Source organism: Alligator mississippiensis, chromosome 1 (genome assembly GCF_030867095.1).
Source record: "Alligator mississippiensis isolate rAllMis1 chromosome 1, rAllMis1, whole genome shotgun sequence".
In the NCBI taxonomy this organism is placed as follows: domain Eukaryota; kingdom Metazoa; phylum Chordata; order Crocodylia; family Alligatoridae; genus Alligator; species Alligator mississippiensis.
The window spans coordinates 211,881,598-211,898,515 of NC_081824.1; the positions used below are offsets into that span (position 1 = coordinate 211,881,598).

General features: G+C 41.1%; 1 protein-coding gene across 5 annotated transcripts in view; it reads left to right on the top strand.

Moving 5' to 3' along the window:
- The window catches only part of SANBR (SANT and BTB domain regulator of CSR), a 45,609-nt gene that overhangs the window by 17,940 nt on the left and 10,751 nt on the right, over window positions 1-16,918 (top strand). For all 5 annotated transcript variants that reach the window (XR_009457794.1, XM_019500833.2, XM_019500830.2 and 2 more), the window contains exons 6-14: window positions 411-469; window positions 1,603-1,763; window positions 7,206-7,292; window positions 7,388-7,498; window positions 11,619-11,742; window positions 12,218-12,370; window positions 13,018-13,163; window positions 13,552-13,651; window positions 16,462-16,494. Coding sequence is in view for 4 of the 5 variants with exons in the window: in XM_019500833.2 (XP_019356378.2) it covers window positions 411-469; window positions 1,603-1,763; window positions 7,206-7,292; window positions 7,388-7,498; window positions 11,619-11,742; window positions 12,218-12,370; window positions 13,018-13,163; window positions 13,552-13,651; window positions 16,462-16,494 (974 nt within the window). In the remaining variant the exon portion in view is untranslated. The remainder of the gene's footprint in view (window positions 1-410; window positions 470-1,602; window positions 1,764-7,205; window positions 7,293-7,387; window positions 7,499-11,618; window positions 11,743-12,217; window positions 12,371-13,017; window positions 13,164-13,551; window positions 13,652-16,461; window positions 16,495-16,918) is intronic.

A 16,918-nucleotide genomic window follows, 5' to 3' on the forward strand; every position in this document is an offset into this window, starting at 1 on the left:
ACAAAATCCCTATCTTGTTCCTTGTCAGGCACAGTTTTTAATCAAGGTTTAACAAGGTTTGGTTTTACCTGTGCCCACCACCCAGACTGTTAGCAAGTGGTTTAGCTGGAACAGTATTTATGCTGTTAAAATTCTTCTGTTAAACTGTATTAAGGAATGTAAGGATAGGGTGAATGCACATAATACAGGATGACTGCGTGTGGGAATATAACTGTTTAGTCTTATCTAAATAGGCGGGATAAAATGTTACTTCTCAAGTTTGAGTGTGGTGCATTTTGGAAAATGAAATAATAAGTACTGGTTTGGTACATTATACCCTCTTTCAAAGAGCCTTTTGGTGTCTTCCATTATCAGTTCAAGGGAATAAGTTTTAATCTAAACCTTGTTCTAATATTTCTCCTCCCTTTTAGAACCTGGGAATGTTATTTCAATTCTCATTTCTTCTGAATTTTTGAAGATGGATTCATTAGTGAGTATTTGAAAGAGAATAAAAATTCAGTGCCATAGGAACACTATTTACCAGCAAATGCTTGGCAGAAATCTCGTGCCTGTCATTCAAAGTATATGTACTGCAGCATAAATACAGAGAAGTTTATATTCCAAGGTCCCAAAGAATTTGAAATCTCATTTGTTACCTTGCTCTGTTACCTTGCCCTTATGAAGTACTAATTTACTATTTGCATAGTTTCATCAATTTCAGTGGGACTATTTTAGAGCAAGGTACTAGTAAGGGTAAGGGGCACAAATCCTAAAATTTAGCTCCAAACAGTTAAATAATCTCATTGTCTGTAAGGCAAAGACTGCCTTACAGAAACCATACATTTCCTTTTGTGTTTCTGTGTGTCGCACACAAATAATGTGTCTGTCGTCTAGGATGCAGTTCTCTAAGTTCATATAATTCCCATTCACTTTGCTTGGAGAGATGCATAGGAAAAAAAGAAAAGAAATAACTCTGTGTTGATGGAGTTCCCCCTCCCCCACTTCTGCAGTTTCACTTCATTTCACTTCGGGTTTTAAAAGCACAAGCTATTAAGCTACTACACATATTCAGGTTGTTCTGTTACTTGATCATTATGGCTCACTGCTACATAGCAGTAACCACAAATGAAAAAAGACTAAAGTAGAGATAAAGAGCATGTAAACAAGTTAAAGAAGGTATTCAGAACTGAATGTGCAACATCCTCATGTTTCAACTGTCACTGCAACTAAATAATGAGGTTTGCTGGTAAAGATACATTGGGTGCATGCACATCATTTTACAACAGAAATAGCCTGTCTAGTTCTTGGTTATCATCAATATATGGGTAGAGCTTCCTGAAGATAGTGCTATCAGGAGATATATTTCAGGCTATAAAAACTTTCAAGATTGACAGCGCAAATTAGATCAGAGTTGCATTTGGGGTATGTGGACAAACTGTAACTTGCTTTCTGAGCCATTACATTGTATTTTTAGATATGAGTTAAACCAGTTTTGCAAAGTAACTCTAACACTAAAAATTACCTAAATCCTATTATTAATTTCTAATATTAACATGAAGGTATCAGATACAAGCTTATGTATCACTGTTTTAATTGTCACTTTATCCCTTCTGTTCTTCCCAGGTAGAAAAATGTATTCTTTATTGCCACAAAAATATGAATGCTATTGTAGCAACTCCATGCAACATGAACTGTATCAATGCTAACCTTGTTACACGTATTGCTGATCTCTTTACACACAATGAAATAGAGGAGTTGAAGGACAAAAGAGATAAATTTAAAAGGTAAATTATTGTTCTACTGCTCAGTATTAAAACTCACTTACCACTTGCTATACTATGTACTCTTTAAGATATTTTCTCAGACCTGTTACAGAATCATTGGGATGTAATCAATTTATATACCTTTAAATAGCGTCTTTACATAATTGCTTGAAAATACTTGAACTTTAAGGTAAAAGTTTAAGGTAATGAAGGTGTTCTAGAGAAGAGGCAAAAGTGAAGATTCATAAGGAATCCAGGGTTAGGAAAAATTGAGTGGGTGGGGTAGCTAGGGGGTACGAAAGAGGCAGTCTACACATCACCAGATGTTGAGGTAGTGAATGCATTACGTCACCGTATGGCATGCTGTGGCAATGTAGTGATCACATGTATCTACATATGATTGCCAGTTACGTTGCTGTAGTGGCAAGCTCTGCGGGTATAGCATGCTGCTATAGCAACAAAATGGCAAAATCTACCCATGCACTGTGTGTGTGGTACTGCACCGTGCTTTAACACTTCCAAACGGAAGTGCAGGTTTCCCTCTATTTTATGCAAGTTCTTTATATGTAAATTTGCTCTTATGCGATGAGCATATTTAGACCCATAATTCGTTATATGCGAGGTAAATTTGCTCTTATGCAATCAGCATAGGGTCCCCCCGCAGCCACCCAAGCAGGTAAGTCTGTGGGGGGAGGGGAAAGGGCTGTGGCCCCACTCACCCTAGCCCTGGCTGCAGTGGCCCTGGGAGCAGCTGGCACCAACTGCCTGCAGCCGCTGTGCCGCACTGTGCTTCACCTGTCCCCCTGCGCCTGGGCTCACTTCAGCTCCTGGGCTGTGCCATGGTGCAGGCAGCTGGTGCTGGTTGCTCCTGGGGCCACCCCAGTACAGACTGGCGTGAGTGCAGACAAACAGAGCCCTGGGCAGCGTGGGGCATGGCATTCAAGCCAGCTCCGGCTGCAGTGGCCCCGGAAGTGGCCAGAGCCTGCTGCCCACAGCCACTGGGCTGCACCGTGCTCCGCCTGTCCCCATTCACCTCTGCTCCTGGGCTGTGTCGTGCCCTGGTGCAGGCAGCTGGCATCAGTCACTCCCGGGGCTGCTGCAGCTGGAGCTGGGGTGAGTGGGGACAGGCAAAGCCCCAGGCGGTTCAGAGCACGGTGCAGCCCAGTGGCTACAGGCCACTGGTGCTGGCTGCTTCCGGGGCCACAGCAGCCGGGGCTGGGGTGAGTGCTGCTCTGTTCCCTCTGCTTTGCTGCCTTCTGCAACCCCCGGGAGCAGCACCCCTCCCCCTGCCCCTTCCCTAGTTCCAGCCTCACCGCCATGGGAACCTATCCCTATTTGTTACATTGTAAAGTGGGTTTGCATTATACAAATTCAATTTACGCACCGTTCTCCAGGAATGCATGTACCGCATAAATCAAGGGAAACCTGTACTGAAGCGCGGCACTGTAGCAGTGTCACTATACAGCAATGTATAGATATGCCCTGTATCTCAGAAACAGATATTTTGGCTTAGGTAGCTTGGGAGCCACAGAAGCTGGTAGTGAATGTGGTCTTAGTTCCCTGAGACTGTGGTATTCTGTAGTGTTCTTGATTCTCTCACATTTTAGACCAAGAACTCAAGAAGGGGAGCTAAGTAGTTGCAAATACAGTTAAAAGCATGAACAGGAACTTCAGCTGAGCCAAAACCAAGATAAGGTCATAATTGCCAGATTTGCAGATGAGGTTGGAAAGTACTTTCAGAATTACAAGGTAACTGGCTTCAGGATTAAAGTTAAGCAGAGAAGTAATGGGGGAGAAGAGGATACTACATGATTTTTTAAGCATTTGGTAATAAATTGCATAATAGAGATTAGAAGCAGGCAACCTGCTAAAGAGCCCTGGGGCTCTTTAGCCTGGAAAAGCGCAGGCTCAGGGGTGATCTGATGGCCACCTACAAGTTTATCAGGGGTGACCACCAGTATCTGGGGGAACGTTTGTTCACTAGAGCGCCCCAAGGGATGACGAGGTCGAATGGTCACAAACTACTTCAAGATTGTTTCAGGCTGGACATAAGGAAGAAATTCTTTACTGTCCGAGCCCCCAAGGTCTGGAGCAGCCTGCCACCAGAGGTGGTCCAAGCGCCTTCATTGAACACCTTCAAGATAAAACTAGACGCTTATCTTGCTGGGATCCTATGACCCCAGCTGACTTCCTGCCCTTTGGGCAGGGGGCTGGACTCGATGATCTTCTGAGGTCCCTTCCAGCCCTAATGTCTATGAAACCTAGCCAGGAAAACGAGGAAGAGTTACCTGCCGATGATAAGGTAATCTTGGTTTTAGGTGGTCTTAAATGTGTTCTAAGGGGCAACAATGTAAGAAGCCTGATAGCTGATAGAAAAGTATAAAGTTGACATCATCTGTGTAGAAATGGTATCTAGGATTCTGCCTATGTAACTTCTGCTATCAGAAGGAGAAGCTAGAGGAGAAGATGACAAGGACAGAGCTCTGAGCCACATCAAACCCAAATATAAGACTGCCACATATAGGAAAGGATTTGTGAGTGGGTTGGATTCCAAACAGTGAAAGGACAGATTCTTGCACACAGCACCTACATAACATAGAATAATTATATCAACAGCCATACTTTAAATCAAAAGAAGATTGAAGGATCTGCTACTTGAAAGAAGATTCAGAGTAACATTTTTCAAAAGCATCTACATCCACTGGAAAAATGAAACTTATGAAATTTAGTTTCCTATTTGATTGTGAAATCAGTGTAACTAGGGCACTGTCCTGAAATGGTCAAGATTGTGTCCTGAGTGAAACCCTAGAGGCAGGTTTGGGAGCAGAAGAGGGTTAAGAGAAAGGGATTTAATTTTACAGCTTGCAAAGTTTTTATTTTGATTATGAGGTGATAGCAACAGTCCTGAGAGAGAGGTAATTAGCTGTGTTAGTCTAAACTCAGGTGGAAGGCAGAATGGATTTGCACCTTATAGAGTAACTAAATCAGAGATGCATTGCATAAGCTTTCATAAGTAATGGGCTTACTTTATCACATACTGTGAGTAAGCCTGCTACTTATGAAAGCTTATGCAATGCATCTCTGATTTAGTTTATAAGATACAAACCTACCCAACAATTCTAAGAACATTGGAGAGATGTTCCCTGGTGGTAATGTGATGAGTCAATATGTGTTCAGTAGGTTTTGTGGATGTCCCAGAATGTTGAAAGTGTGGAAGAAACTATAGTAACAGGCTGGCCACTCATGTTAATGTTGCCGAGGTTTGTACTGGAATACCTAGAGCTTCATAGATTTCATAGATGTTATAGACATTAGGGCTGGAAGGGACCTTGCAAGATCATCAGGTTCAGCCTCCTGCCCAAGGGGCAGGAAGTCAGCTGGGGTCAGATCACCCAAGCAAGATAAGGATCCAAGCATTTCTTAAAGGTATCTAGAGTAGGTGCTTGCACCACTTCTGGGAGGAGTCTATTCCAGACTCTGGAGACTCAGATGGTAAAGAAGTTTTTCCTTATGTCCAGTCTAAAATGGTCTTCCAGCAGTATGTGAATGTTAGACCTTGTCTTCCCTTGGGGTGCCCAGATGAACAGACGTTCTCCCAGTTCCTAATGCACACTCCTTGTACATTATAGGCTGCCACCAAGTAACCCAGAGCCTTCCCTTCTTCAGACTGAAAAGTCCCATGCTTCTCAGCCTCTCCTCATAAGGCCTGTTTTCTTGACCTCTAATCATGTGCGTGGCTCTACTCTGGACTCTCTCACGCTTCTCCATATCCTTTCTAAAGTGTGGAGCCCAGAATTAGATGTGGTATTCCAGCTGCGGCCTCACCAAGACCAAGTAAAGTGGGAGGATGACTTCTTGTGTCTTGCTTGAGATGCATTGGTAGACGCAAGCCAGAGTTTTATTTGCTTTGCTGGCTGCGGCATTGCATTGGTGGCTCATGTTCATCTTGTGGGTCAATCATGACCCCCAAGTCTCTTTCAATCATGGTGCTAGTGAGTGTAGCACTGCTGAGTTTGTAAGTATGATGTGGGTATTTTCTTCTGAGGTGGAACACCTTGCATTTCTCCACGTTGAATGTTATCAGGTTTTGATCCACCCACCTTGCAAGCCTGTCTAGGTCAGCCTGAATTGCCTGCCTATTCATTTATGAATATTGCCCATTCATTTATGAATATATTAAAGAGTACTGAGCCCTGGGGCTGCCACTGGTCACCATACACCATGTTGACTTGGTTCCATCAACTATCACTCTCTGGGTCTGACCACGGAGCCAGTTCCCCAGCCATTGGACCATAAGGTTGTTGAGGCCAGAGTTCCCCGATTTTTACCATGAGGACATCGTGAGAAACCAAGTCAACAATTTTTTTGAAATCTAAATATATGACATCAGCCTATTCTCCTTTGTCCAGCTGATGCGTCACCTAGTCAAGAAGGGAATGAGGTTGGTCAGGCAAGACCTACCTGCAACAAAGCCTTATGTTGGCTATCTCTCAGAATGTTGCCTTCCGTTAGCCTGTTGATGGTTTCTTTGATGATTTTTTCCAAGATCTTTCTAGGGGTTGAGGTCAACCTGATTGGCCTGTAGCTCCCTGGATTTTCGTTCCTTCCTTTCTTGAAGATAGGCACCATGTTGGCCCTCTTCCAATCTTCAGGAATCTCTCTCACACCACAAGTTCTCACATATCCTCACCATTGGTTGTGGTGTGATGTTGGCCAACTCTTTTAGCACTCTTGGGTGCATTCCATCCAGGCCAGCTGACTTGTGGATGTCCAGCCTCCGAAGCTGTTCCCTCACAAGATCTTCACCAATTATAGGTGTATGATCACCCTTACTGTGGTAGTAAAACAGAATACTCTGAAAATAGGTAGGGTAAGATGTAGCAAGGGAACTTGTAAGGGAGTCTAGTGAGTAGGTAATTCTTTTGTCATCGTTGATGTGACCTTTCAGATGTCATCCACAGATGTAGAAATGAGGCTGGTGAAGAATCTGGTGTTCTTCCCTCTATCAGTGGAGCAAGATGACAATATTTTGAAAAAAAAGAACTACTTTTTAAAGTGACCAGTGGAAGGACTAAGTTCTAATAGAAAATTTGGGATTTAAAATAGTCCAGGATAGGTACCCAAAATCGCATGCCTTACTGAACTAGTAAGGTTATATATGTTTATCAAAACAAGAGTTCTGCAGTTGACTCAGTAGCTCTAGAATTGTGCCCTTATTGGCAATTAAAAAAACCTGAGAGTAAAGAAGAGCTAATTTGGTGCATAGATGGGATATAATCATATGGGAAGCTAAGTTTTCTCAACCTGTGTATCTTACAGGAAAGTCATATACATAAGTCAAATTTCAATACTAACCCTTTTTATGTAACTTAGAAGAATGTAATTATCAACTAACTACAAATGAATCAAAGCAACTTTTAGTTAAACTTAATGAGCAAAATATTGGTTTCTTGTCACCAACAGTAAACTTTTCTGCAAGAAGATCGAGAGATTGTTTGATCCAGAATACCAAAATCCAGATTCTCGGGGAAACGCAACAACACTGTATAGGTGCAGTAAAGTTTGTTTTTTAATGTCAGGTACAAAAACAACCCGATTTACAAAGCATTAATTTTACTGTTGCATTTCATCTTTTTTTTTTTTAGGTGCTGTTTATGTAAGAAGCTCTTAACTAAAGAAACAGAAAGAAGAATTGCTTGTGTTCCAGGAAAAATTAACATAGATCAACATGGAAATATTATCTATGTTCATATAAGGTGCTGCTTGCATGGAAGATGTAACTTTTTCTATATACATGTATCTTAATGAGTATGTTTACAGAATACTTTGTATGTATAATGTTAGCAAATATTGACATTACATTTTCTGCTTTATAATTCATGGGCAACATGATGCATTAAAATCATTTTAGTTAATCCTGTTTCCTTGCCTTGCCTGTTGCAACATTAGAACCCTAACAAGGCATTTAATAAAAGCGCTGAATTAATTTCTTTTACCTTGATTGAATCTAATAAGATTTCAGTTGAAAACAGAAGGATCCCTGTGCTGCTTTGAGCCCTTTTAAAATAGAAAATAGAGCTAAGCTTTTGATCATCTTAATGACTTTTGCTATATGTTTAACTGAAGGAAAATAGAATGTAAAGGATGGACAAACATCTTCTCTTAGCCATATTAAAAGGGGAGGGGAAACTGTTGCTCTTGAGCATGTATGAGCTGTTAGGCTCTAACTGTTACCTCTGCATCAGCTTGTAGCAGTGCAAGTTAGCTAACTTTGACCCTGAGTGAAGTGGGGTTAATGTTATAGTGGCTTTCCTATACTTGTTTCACTACAGAATCATGAAAACTTAAGGGTTGTATCAAGAACCAGCTAGAGTCCAATGAGTTGACAAAGAAGTGCTTAAGAATATGGTCAGGATTTATTGTCTTCCTGATCTGATGCTCTCAAATCTAACGCCATTTTTTGTTTGTATCAAATCTTCTATCTTGCGCTCTTGAAGGGGAGCTGAAGCCAGGACCCTGCTCTTACACTTTAGCAATGTTGTTAAATGGTCCTTAATACCTTAGGTCAGGGGTTGGCAATGTTTCAGAAGTGGAGGGCCGAAATAAACCAACTTGGTTTGAGGCTGGCTTGTCCTCTAAACCACTGGTGCTTCTCCTCGCCTCTCAGATGAAGCGTCTCATTGATTAAATTCTGCAGAAGTGACTGCTTTGTGGGCTGGATTAAAATTACTCTTCTGTGGGCTTTCTGCCTCGGATTCTTATCTGTGTAGGCTGTTGCATAAGTCCTTCTACAAGCAGGTACACTAGGGTTCATTTGACTTAAATTGAAAAAGTGACCAGAGTGTATATAACTGCAGTTGGTCACTTTGGCAGGCAAGGTTCTTTGAGTAGATGTGATATCTTTTATTAGACTGAGTTGTTGAAAAAAAGTTCTTAGCAAGCTTTTGGGCGCAGTCACCCTTATTCAGGCCTAGGGAGTCTCTGCTGTTCTGAGCCTCCAAGAAATGAGAGAAGCTAAAAGTGTGGCAGATGTCAGTAAATAGGTAGAAATTAGAAAGACAGAAGGTAAAGCAGAGAGGGGAGGGGGAAGAGCAGGGGGGAAAAGGCTAAAGGGAGACATTACAGTGATAGAATACAGGGTGGCAGAGAGGCTGTCAGTTAAAACAATAGTTGGAGATCAGGAAAACAGGAATGAGAAGAACTCAACGTGTGAGAGGATGTAGTGAAAATATAAGGTAGACAGAAGAAACAAAAGGTAAAGCAGAGGAGGGAGGGGGGAAAAAAGGCCAAAGGGAAACATTACAGAGGTAAATATACAGGGTAAGAAAGAGGCTTCTTTCAATGAAGGAAATAGGAGGAAACCAAGGAGACAAAAGGCAGAAGAGCAGGGGGAAGGAGGGGGAAAAGAAGGATGTAAGAGGTCAGGTCAGGCAGGTACCTGTTGAATCAGATGTCAGGCAGGTTGTTATACGTCATAAAACCAATGTCTATATTGAGTCCATGATTTTTTATATCCAGTAGATTTATGACGTGAAGTTCATAGGCTTATCTATGGAAGGTGTTTTGTAAGTTCCCTTCGAGGATTAGAACAGAGTTGGAGAGGGAGTGATTGTCTTGTGAGAAGTGTACCCACACAGGTAGTTGAGTATTCTTGTCTTTGATGGATTTTGGATGTGCATTTGGTCTGGTGCGCAGTTGTTGTTTGGTTTCTCCAAAGTATTTTCCATCAGGGCACTTGGTGTACTGGATGAGACGTATAACATTTCTGGGGGTGCAGCTGTATGATCCAGGAATGATAATGGTTCTGTTGTGGGGTGTAGTAATTGTGGGGATGGTGGAGATGTGTTGGCAGGTTTTGTATTTCTTGTCCTGGCATGGTCTGGATCCATTTGGTGTTATTTGGGTCCTGGGGAGTTTGCTTCTGGTGATGAGGTTAGCGAGGTTTGGTGCTTGTTTGAAGGCTAGGATGGGTGGTTTTGGGAAGATATTTTTGAGAGAGGGATCTTCTAGTATAAGTTGCAATTGTTTGAGGATTTTCCATGTAGGTTTCAGGGAAGGGCAATATGTCATAACTAATGGTGTGCAGTTTGTGGGGATTTTCTATTTGTACTGTTGCAAATCTTCATGTGGTATCTAGGTGGCTTTTTCAAAAGTGCAATCTGTCTCTCTGGAGGAGTGTCCTTGTTGGCTGAAGGCCCTTTTGAGATTTGTGAGGTGGTGGTCTCACTGCAAATTCAGTGGTATTGGAGAGTTTGGCAGTATATTACAGCTTTCTTGGTGCGTTTAGGGTGATTGCTGGTTCCGTGTCTAGATATGTATGTTGGTCCATGGATTTCTTGTATATGGTGGTTTGAATTTTACCATCTTGGATATTGATCATGGTGTCCAAAAAACAAATGCTGGTGTTAGAGTATTAAAGCAATAGTCTGATGGAGGGGTGATGATTGTTGAATTTTTGGTGGAATTCAATCGGAGACTGTAGGATTTCGGTCCAAATGATGAAGATGTCATCTATGTATCTCAGATATAGTAAAGGTTTGGTGGTGCAGTTCTTGAGGCAGTCTTCTTCTATGTGGGTCATAAAAAGGTTGGCATATTGTGGGGCCATTTTGGTGCCCATAGCTGTGCCCACAGTGTGGAGGAAGTGTTGGTTGTTGAACCTGAAGTTGTTGTGTGTGAGGATGAAGTGTATGAGTTCAGTAATATCCTGAGGTCTGTACTCTGAGTTGTAATCTCGTTCTTCTAGATATTTGAGGCAGGCTTGAATGGCATCCTGGTGTGGGATGTTGGTGTATAGGCTACTGACATCCATGGTGTCTAGGAGGGTATTGCAGGGAAGGTGGTCTATGTCTTTGAGTTTCCTCAGGAAGTCAGTTGTACACTCTAACACTGGCATGTCCTTAGCAGCATGATTATCCAAACATAGGTTTATATTTGTAGGCTTAGTTCTCAGTTATCTTAGGAAATGCAGAGTAAACTAGAGTTCCTGCCCTTAGGATCTTATAGCCTTATTAAGCATAAGGTGAGGTAATTGGATGTAACAAATAGAAGGGAAAGTGAAGGAAATGGTAACTTAACTCTCACAGATAAAATCTGTATCCATGCCAGACACTCTCTCTCTTTTGGGTTTTAAAAGAAAGATTCTCACTTTTCAGTAAGAAGTCTAGAGCAATTTGTCCCTGCTCTAAAAACCCTGAAACATACATGTTCATAAAGAGGTTAATTGCTGCTATACACCTAGTATAGAGAACTATGCATCTCCAGGCCTGTCTTGAGAGCTAATTATGACGACTTTTTGAAGTATAAGATCTGAAAATAAAACAGTTACTTAAAATGACAGTTGTTGCCTCATAGCACAGTGTAGTGGCAAAGAATTTGAGATATCGCTGAGCTATCTTTATACAGATGTGTTTGGTTTCTTTTCAATTTCTTCCATTCCTTCTGTCATCCAGATATTTGAAAATTACAATTCCTCCTTTGCTACCTAGTGCCGAGGAAATAACCTCTGTGATGCCTTTGATTTTCATTACCCCAGAGAGAAAAAGACCACTTGTCTGTCCCTCTTTTTCTGCTACTAAGCTTTCAATTGTTGACTTATCTACTAACTCAATCAGGTTTTCCTTTATTTCTGTTTCTCCCAATTCCCATGTGGATTTAACCCTAACTCACAACTTAGTGACTAGAGCACTACTCCACAATACGGGATACACTATAGCATCTGAATTAATTGTTGCTTGTCATATAATGCATTTTCTGCAAGGTTTTCAACAATGAGGTCTGCTCTTCTGTCAACCTGCAGTCTTCATTGATACAAATATAGGACTATAACATCTTTATAATCCAATGTAAACCTGATTGTATGCCTTTTTGTTTCAGAGATAAAACTTGGGAAGTCCATGAGTACTTGGTTGGCCTTCATGAAGAATTAAAATCTTGGCGGGATGTGTATTGGCGCCTGTGGGGGACTCTCAGTTGGCTGACTTGTTCACGGTGTAATCAGGTATATATTATTGTGTTTTCATGCTCCGCTGTTTATTTTTAATGGCAGCATGAAAACAAATCTTATTTCATGCTGTGTGCAAGAAAATCTCTTTAGTCTTTAAAATGTGTAATTCAGGAACCTCTTTTTCCAAATGACTCTGTAGATTACTAGTACAAAAATATCTACCTCCTTCCTAGATGTACCAGTTTTTAAGATCATTAGGACTTGCTATGGAATTTAGAGTGGAAGCCATGATGAGACTTGCAATGGAAACTGTGCAGTAGACCTTTACTGCTATATCTGGATTTTGAATGAGAATGTGTGTGACTAAATTGTAAGGAAGATTCTTACAAGTTTTAACTTGAGTATCATGGTTTTCTGTGGGAGTGTTTTAAAATTGCTGTACATTTTTGGCACTGAAATATTCTGACTTTCACAGGCAATATAGCCCTGGACAGGATATTTCCATCATCTCTCTCTCTCCTCAATATAGTCTTTCCTATGTACTGAATTTTCGCACTGCCAGTACCACTCTCAGCCAGTTCTCTATCCTGGTATGGCAAGTTCCCTGGGCTCTACTGGGACTGGAATATATCCCTGCTGTAACCAAAAAGTTCTTCGATTTGATCCCACTCCACTTCCAAAGGTACTTTTCCAGTGTTATGCTTTTAACCATGACTCCAGTCTCATGGGGCTGGGTTGTGATAAAAAGGGAGAGAGTGATTCCTGGACTCGGTCTCCCTCCTGTTCTTGGTGGGAGGCAGGGGGATGTAAAGGTAGTGTACCACGTGTTCCCAAACAAGTGTGTCAGTATACAGCTAAGCCACTTTCCCCATCTGCAATAGACCAGAGCCAGCTTCCCTTCCTGCTCTGCTGTGTGCAATGACCATCATTTAATGCAAAGGAGGAAGTAAGCACTTTATGCCATTTACTACTTCGGCCATGACAGAAATCGAATCATTTGGGTCTTAGCGATGGAACAGAAGATGAAAGTGTTCTTGTTAAGTGTTCTAGTGTCCTGTAGACACTAACATTATCATCCTAACCTTGTGGCCCCAGTCCCACTTCCCAGCAACGTTCTTTGTAAAAATTCCACTAACTTCAGTGGGAGTAGGATCAGGCCCATCACTTAAGCATAGCCAGTATCAAGACCAAGATCCTTGGTGCTGGAGACCTGTGAAAGTTCCAGGAACATGGAACTTACTGGTAGAGTAAAATGTGGCTTTTCTTTCCCCCCACTCATCCCCAGTAAGCCACTATATCTAACATAGAGCTCTTTCTTTTATCTGACAGGGCTGTAAAGTGAGGGACCATGTGGTTGGCTTACCTGCTGGAGGTGAAAGTGGGGATGCTTTGCCATATCAGACTACTAAAATATTGAATGATCTGCTTCACCATAGAGATGTTATTGTTGTACCTTTTACTAAAGATCAGAATAGGTGAGAACGTTGTATTCAAACTGCTGAACTTCCTTTCCCTTCAACACTAATATTTTCATAAATTAGCACAGGATTTCTTTATTTTCCTTTCTAAACAGGCAATCAAGTGGTAGTTTCGGAACTTAACTGTAACTTATTTCTGATGTTTTAATTAAAAATAGGGATAAGAAAAACAAGTGTTGCTACCAACCACATTTCAAGCAGTCACTTAAATGGTTCAATCTTCCATACAGTTCAGTCTTGCAGTTATTCATTCATATTCAAATATAGTCTTCCCGTGTAGGTGTTCTGTAGACTGTCTAGAGCACATTGAGGGAAGAAAAATTGTTCAAAAAAGCTCAGAGAAAAAAACGTGCTGTTTCATATTTCTTTAATTTCTTCTTTCAAGTGATTCTGGGATTGGGCTGTGTGATGAGAAGGGGATTGAATGTGATGTGCTGTTAGAACCAAATACACCTTGGGGCTCCAAGACAGGAGAAATCAATGCTGTGAGTAACTGCATTTTTGTTTTCCCTTTCACTGATAATGACTGATAGCAACTTCATAAAATACTTTATTTCATAAAATATAATTGCTGTCTTTTGTATTAACACCATGGGGACTGTTCAGAATTTGAAGCTGTCTAAGAAACCAGTGGCCCTATTAAGTATGGGTTGTGTATAACCTGCAAAGCTCTAATTTTCTGGAGACCTGGCTGCCATTAGAGGTTGTCATGTACTGCTGAATCTGAGATCAGCAGAGCCATTGTGGATGCAGCCATCTATCAATTTTTATAAGCTTTTAGGCCATGCTTAGCACAGTAGTAGGAGTATATGACCACATTTGTCCTCCCCTCCTTTTCTTCCCCATGCCCTGCCCTTGGGGAGAAGTATTTGCAGTGGGACATCTTGTTTTGGTAGCATTCTTGGTTTGTTCTTTATTATATGTTGCTATATATTTGTTAGAGAATGTTCTCACTGCAATGGTTCTTGCTTCATAGGGGAATATATTCCACAGTCTGCCACCAGCCCTCAAGGAAATGGCTGATCTCCCATACACGCAGGCTCTGTCCTTGTTGCAGAGTTCTCTTGAGGCAATAGTTCACCGCAGCCTCCTAATTAATTCAAGCCCAAGACATGAAACTCCTTGAAAATACATATAAAAACCTTGAATTCAATAAGAAATAAGAATGGAATTTCACAGTAGCCCTGTGGCAGTTTTCTAAATTAGGTAGAATTGGAGTTTCCTATAAGTACTTCAGGCTTTGTGTCCCGTTCTGTCACATTGTTGACATCCATCCCAGAAGCAACAAAGGTATGAGTAACAGGGAGCCTTCCTGGGGCCCTTCAAAAGTTGACCCGCCCACCTGCTTCTGGGCTAACAGCCCTCCTCTCTCTCCTGCTATGCCTTGTTTAATAATTGGTGTCTTAGTTAGACAGAAGGCTACCCTTTGGTGGCCCTGTTCTCCTGGACCTATGTATGCAGCTCCAACCACCCCTGTACTGCATCCCAAGCCTTGCAGATCACACACACATACACGATGTTCCCTTACACCACAACTGGTGCCCCCAGATCTCACAGGGACTCACTCCCTCCCTGGAGCAGCAGGTCATTGTGCTTTCCCTTGCTGTAAATTTTGACCCATACTCAGCCTCCTTGTGGTGGAGGATTTACCAGGGTCAGGACTCACCCCAACTCTCTGATTGAGCCCCTCTGTACAGCCTCAGGCCCAACTACGGCCTTAGGCTTCCAAAAACATATCTTGGCCTACTCCCCTCACATGGGGAGTATCTTTCCCATGCCCACTCTAGGGTCCCTACACCCAGCCCTTAAAGAGGCAGGCACCCAAGGTACACTGCCACAGTATGAATACCAAAAAAACAGATTACCTTTCAAGATGAGCCAAGTGGGTATAGGAGCCACATGGGTATAGGAGCATTACTCATGGATGGTGCTATGTGACAGCTTTAGCATCACTGAGAAATCCCAGAGTATTCCAGACTATGGACTAAACTGACCAATTGTAAGTATGTACTTTCTATTGAAAGTGATTCCACTGTGTCTGCAGACTCTTCAAAATGCTTTTCCCCACCCACCAACATCACTGCCATCTTATTTGGGTTCTGTTAAACTTGCTGTTTTCATCCATCAGCTAATCTTTAAGCACAGAGCCCATTTCCTGATAGCAGTATATGATCAGTTATACTGGGTGAAAGCTAAGTAGAGCTGGCTGTCATCTGCTTACTACTGGCACTAAGTTAATTGGCTATCCTGACAGGACATTCTTAATTATGGCTCTTCAGCCTTACAGTAGCTTTTGCTACTTTGGGCTGGTCATATTTTTGGCGGGTTTTTTTCTGCTTATTAATAGAAATAACTTGTGTTGAAGAGCAAGAAAGATTTTTTTTTTTTAAAGAGCCATGTAATGTTAAACATTTCATTTAAAATGCTTTAATAAAAGACAGATGCCACTTCAATCACCCTCTCTTCCCTCCTTGGCATGCATCAGCCTGACTTCTGTGCAAGCTGCTGAGCATTTCTAGTGCCCATGGTAGCAATTAAAGCTCTATATTTCCCTAAAAGTCCCAGAGGAGCCCATTTTATTTTGTAAGCAATCTTTCAAGGAAAACAGAAATCAAATGCACTAATCTGTTCTTTTCATGAGGCAATAAATTATTTCCTCCAGTAACAAATAGCACAGTTATCTGTTGCTAAATCCGTTCCAACAGATGTGATGTCTAAGCCAAGTCAGAATATATCAAGTAGTCATGCTAACTTTGGCATAAAGAGAACTTCTGCATATCTATTGTATTTTTTTAAGTATTTGTACACTCCATTCCATAACTTTTAAATAACTTGGCAGGTTTGTGCAAACTGTCTAGTACACTGACTGTCTCTCAAAAACATTGCCTAGAATAGACTAAAACACTGTCCTGAAACAAACGTTTATTTTATAATTCTGCGATTAACTTAGCTTGTTGCTATAATAATATAAATGCTTGTTCATAAAAACTGTTACCCATAATACTTAAGGTACTGAAACATATTCCAAAGTGATTTACCTAAGACTTTGAATTTACATCTCTACATTTAATTAAATAGTAATTCAGTTTTCAAGGGGGCTATTAACATGCATCAAGTTAAGTCTGTAAACAAATCCTTCCAAGCTCTGACATGTAGAGTTTCATGGATGTGCATGCACACTCAGTTTACACTCATTTATAAATCCATTTGAATGTCTTATTTTTCTGCTAAGCTAACATAGCTTGTTCTCCAGTGTATATTAATTGGTCCATTTCTCTACCTTTTACCATTACAGTTTCTTTCCCTGAAAAACTGGACTTTACAGCTGGTTAGTAAAATAACTTGTTCATCCATACTTTTTAAGTTGGATATATTCAAAATGTGTTTTTGCTTCTGTATGTTGACAAATAATTAACTTTTGATTTCAGTGCCATTTTTCCTTAATTTATATAAAATAAAGTTGAGATGCTATAGTGCTTTATAAGAGCAGCAGTATAAACTGGAAATTAAACATAAAGTTAATCGGTCCTCCTTAATTTTTTTTTTTTTTATTGCAAGATGTAGACTCCTGAAGTCCTGTATATTCTTTCTCCCTACCCCCAGTTATTGCTGAATCTCCTTTGTTGCTTATTATCCTAGAGAAAGGGTGTCAAAATATAGCCTGTGCGGTAGAAGCGGTCCACAGAGCTATTTAACCCAGTCCATGGACCTCCTGGAGCTATTGACTCTCTTAAACAAGGGCTTTATCACTT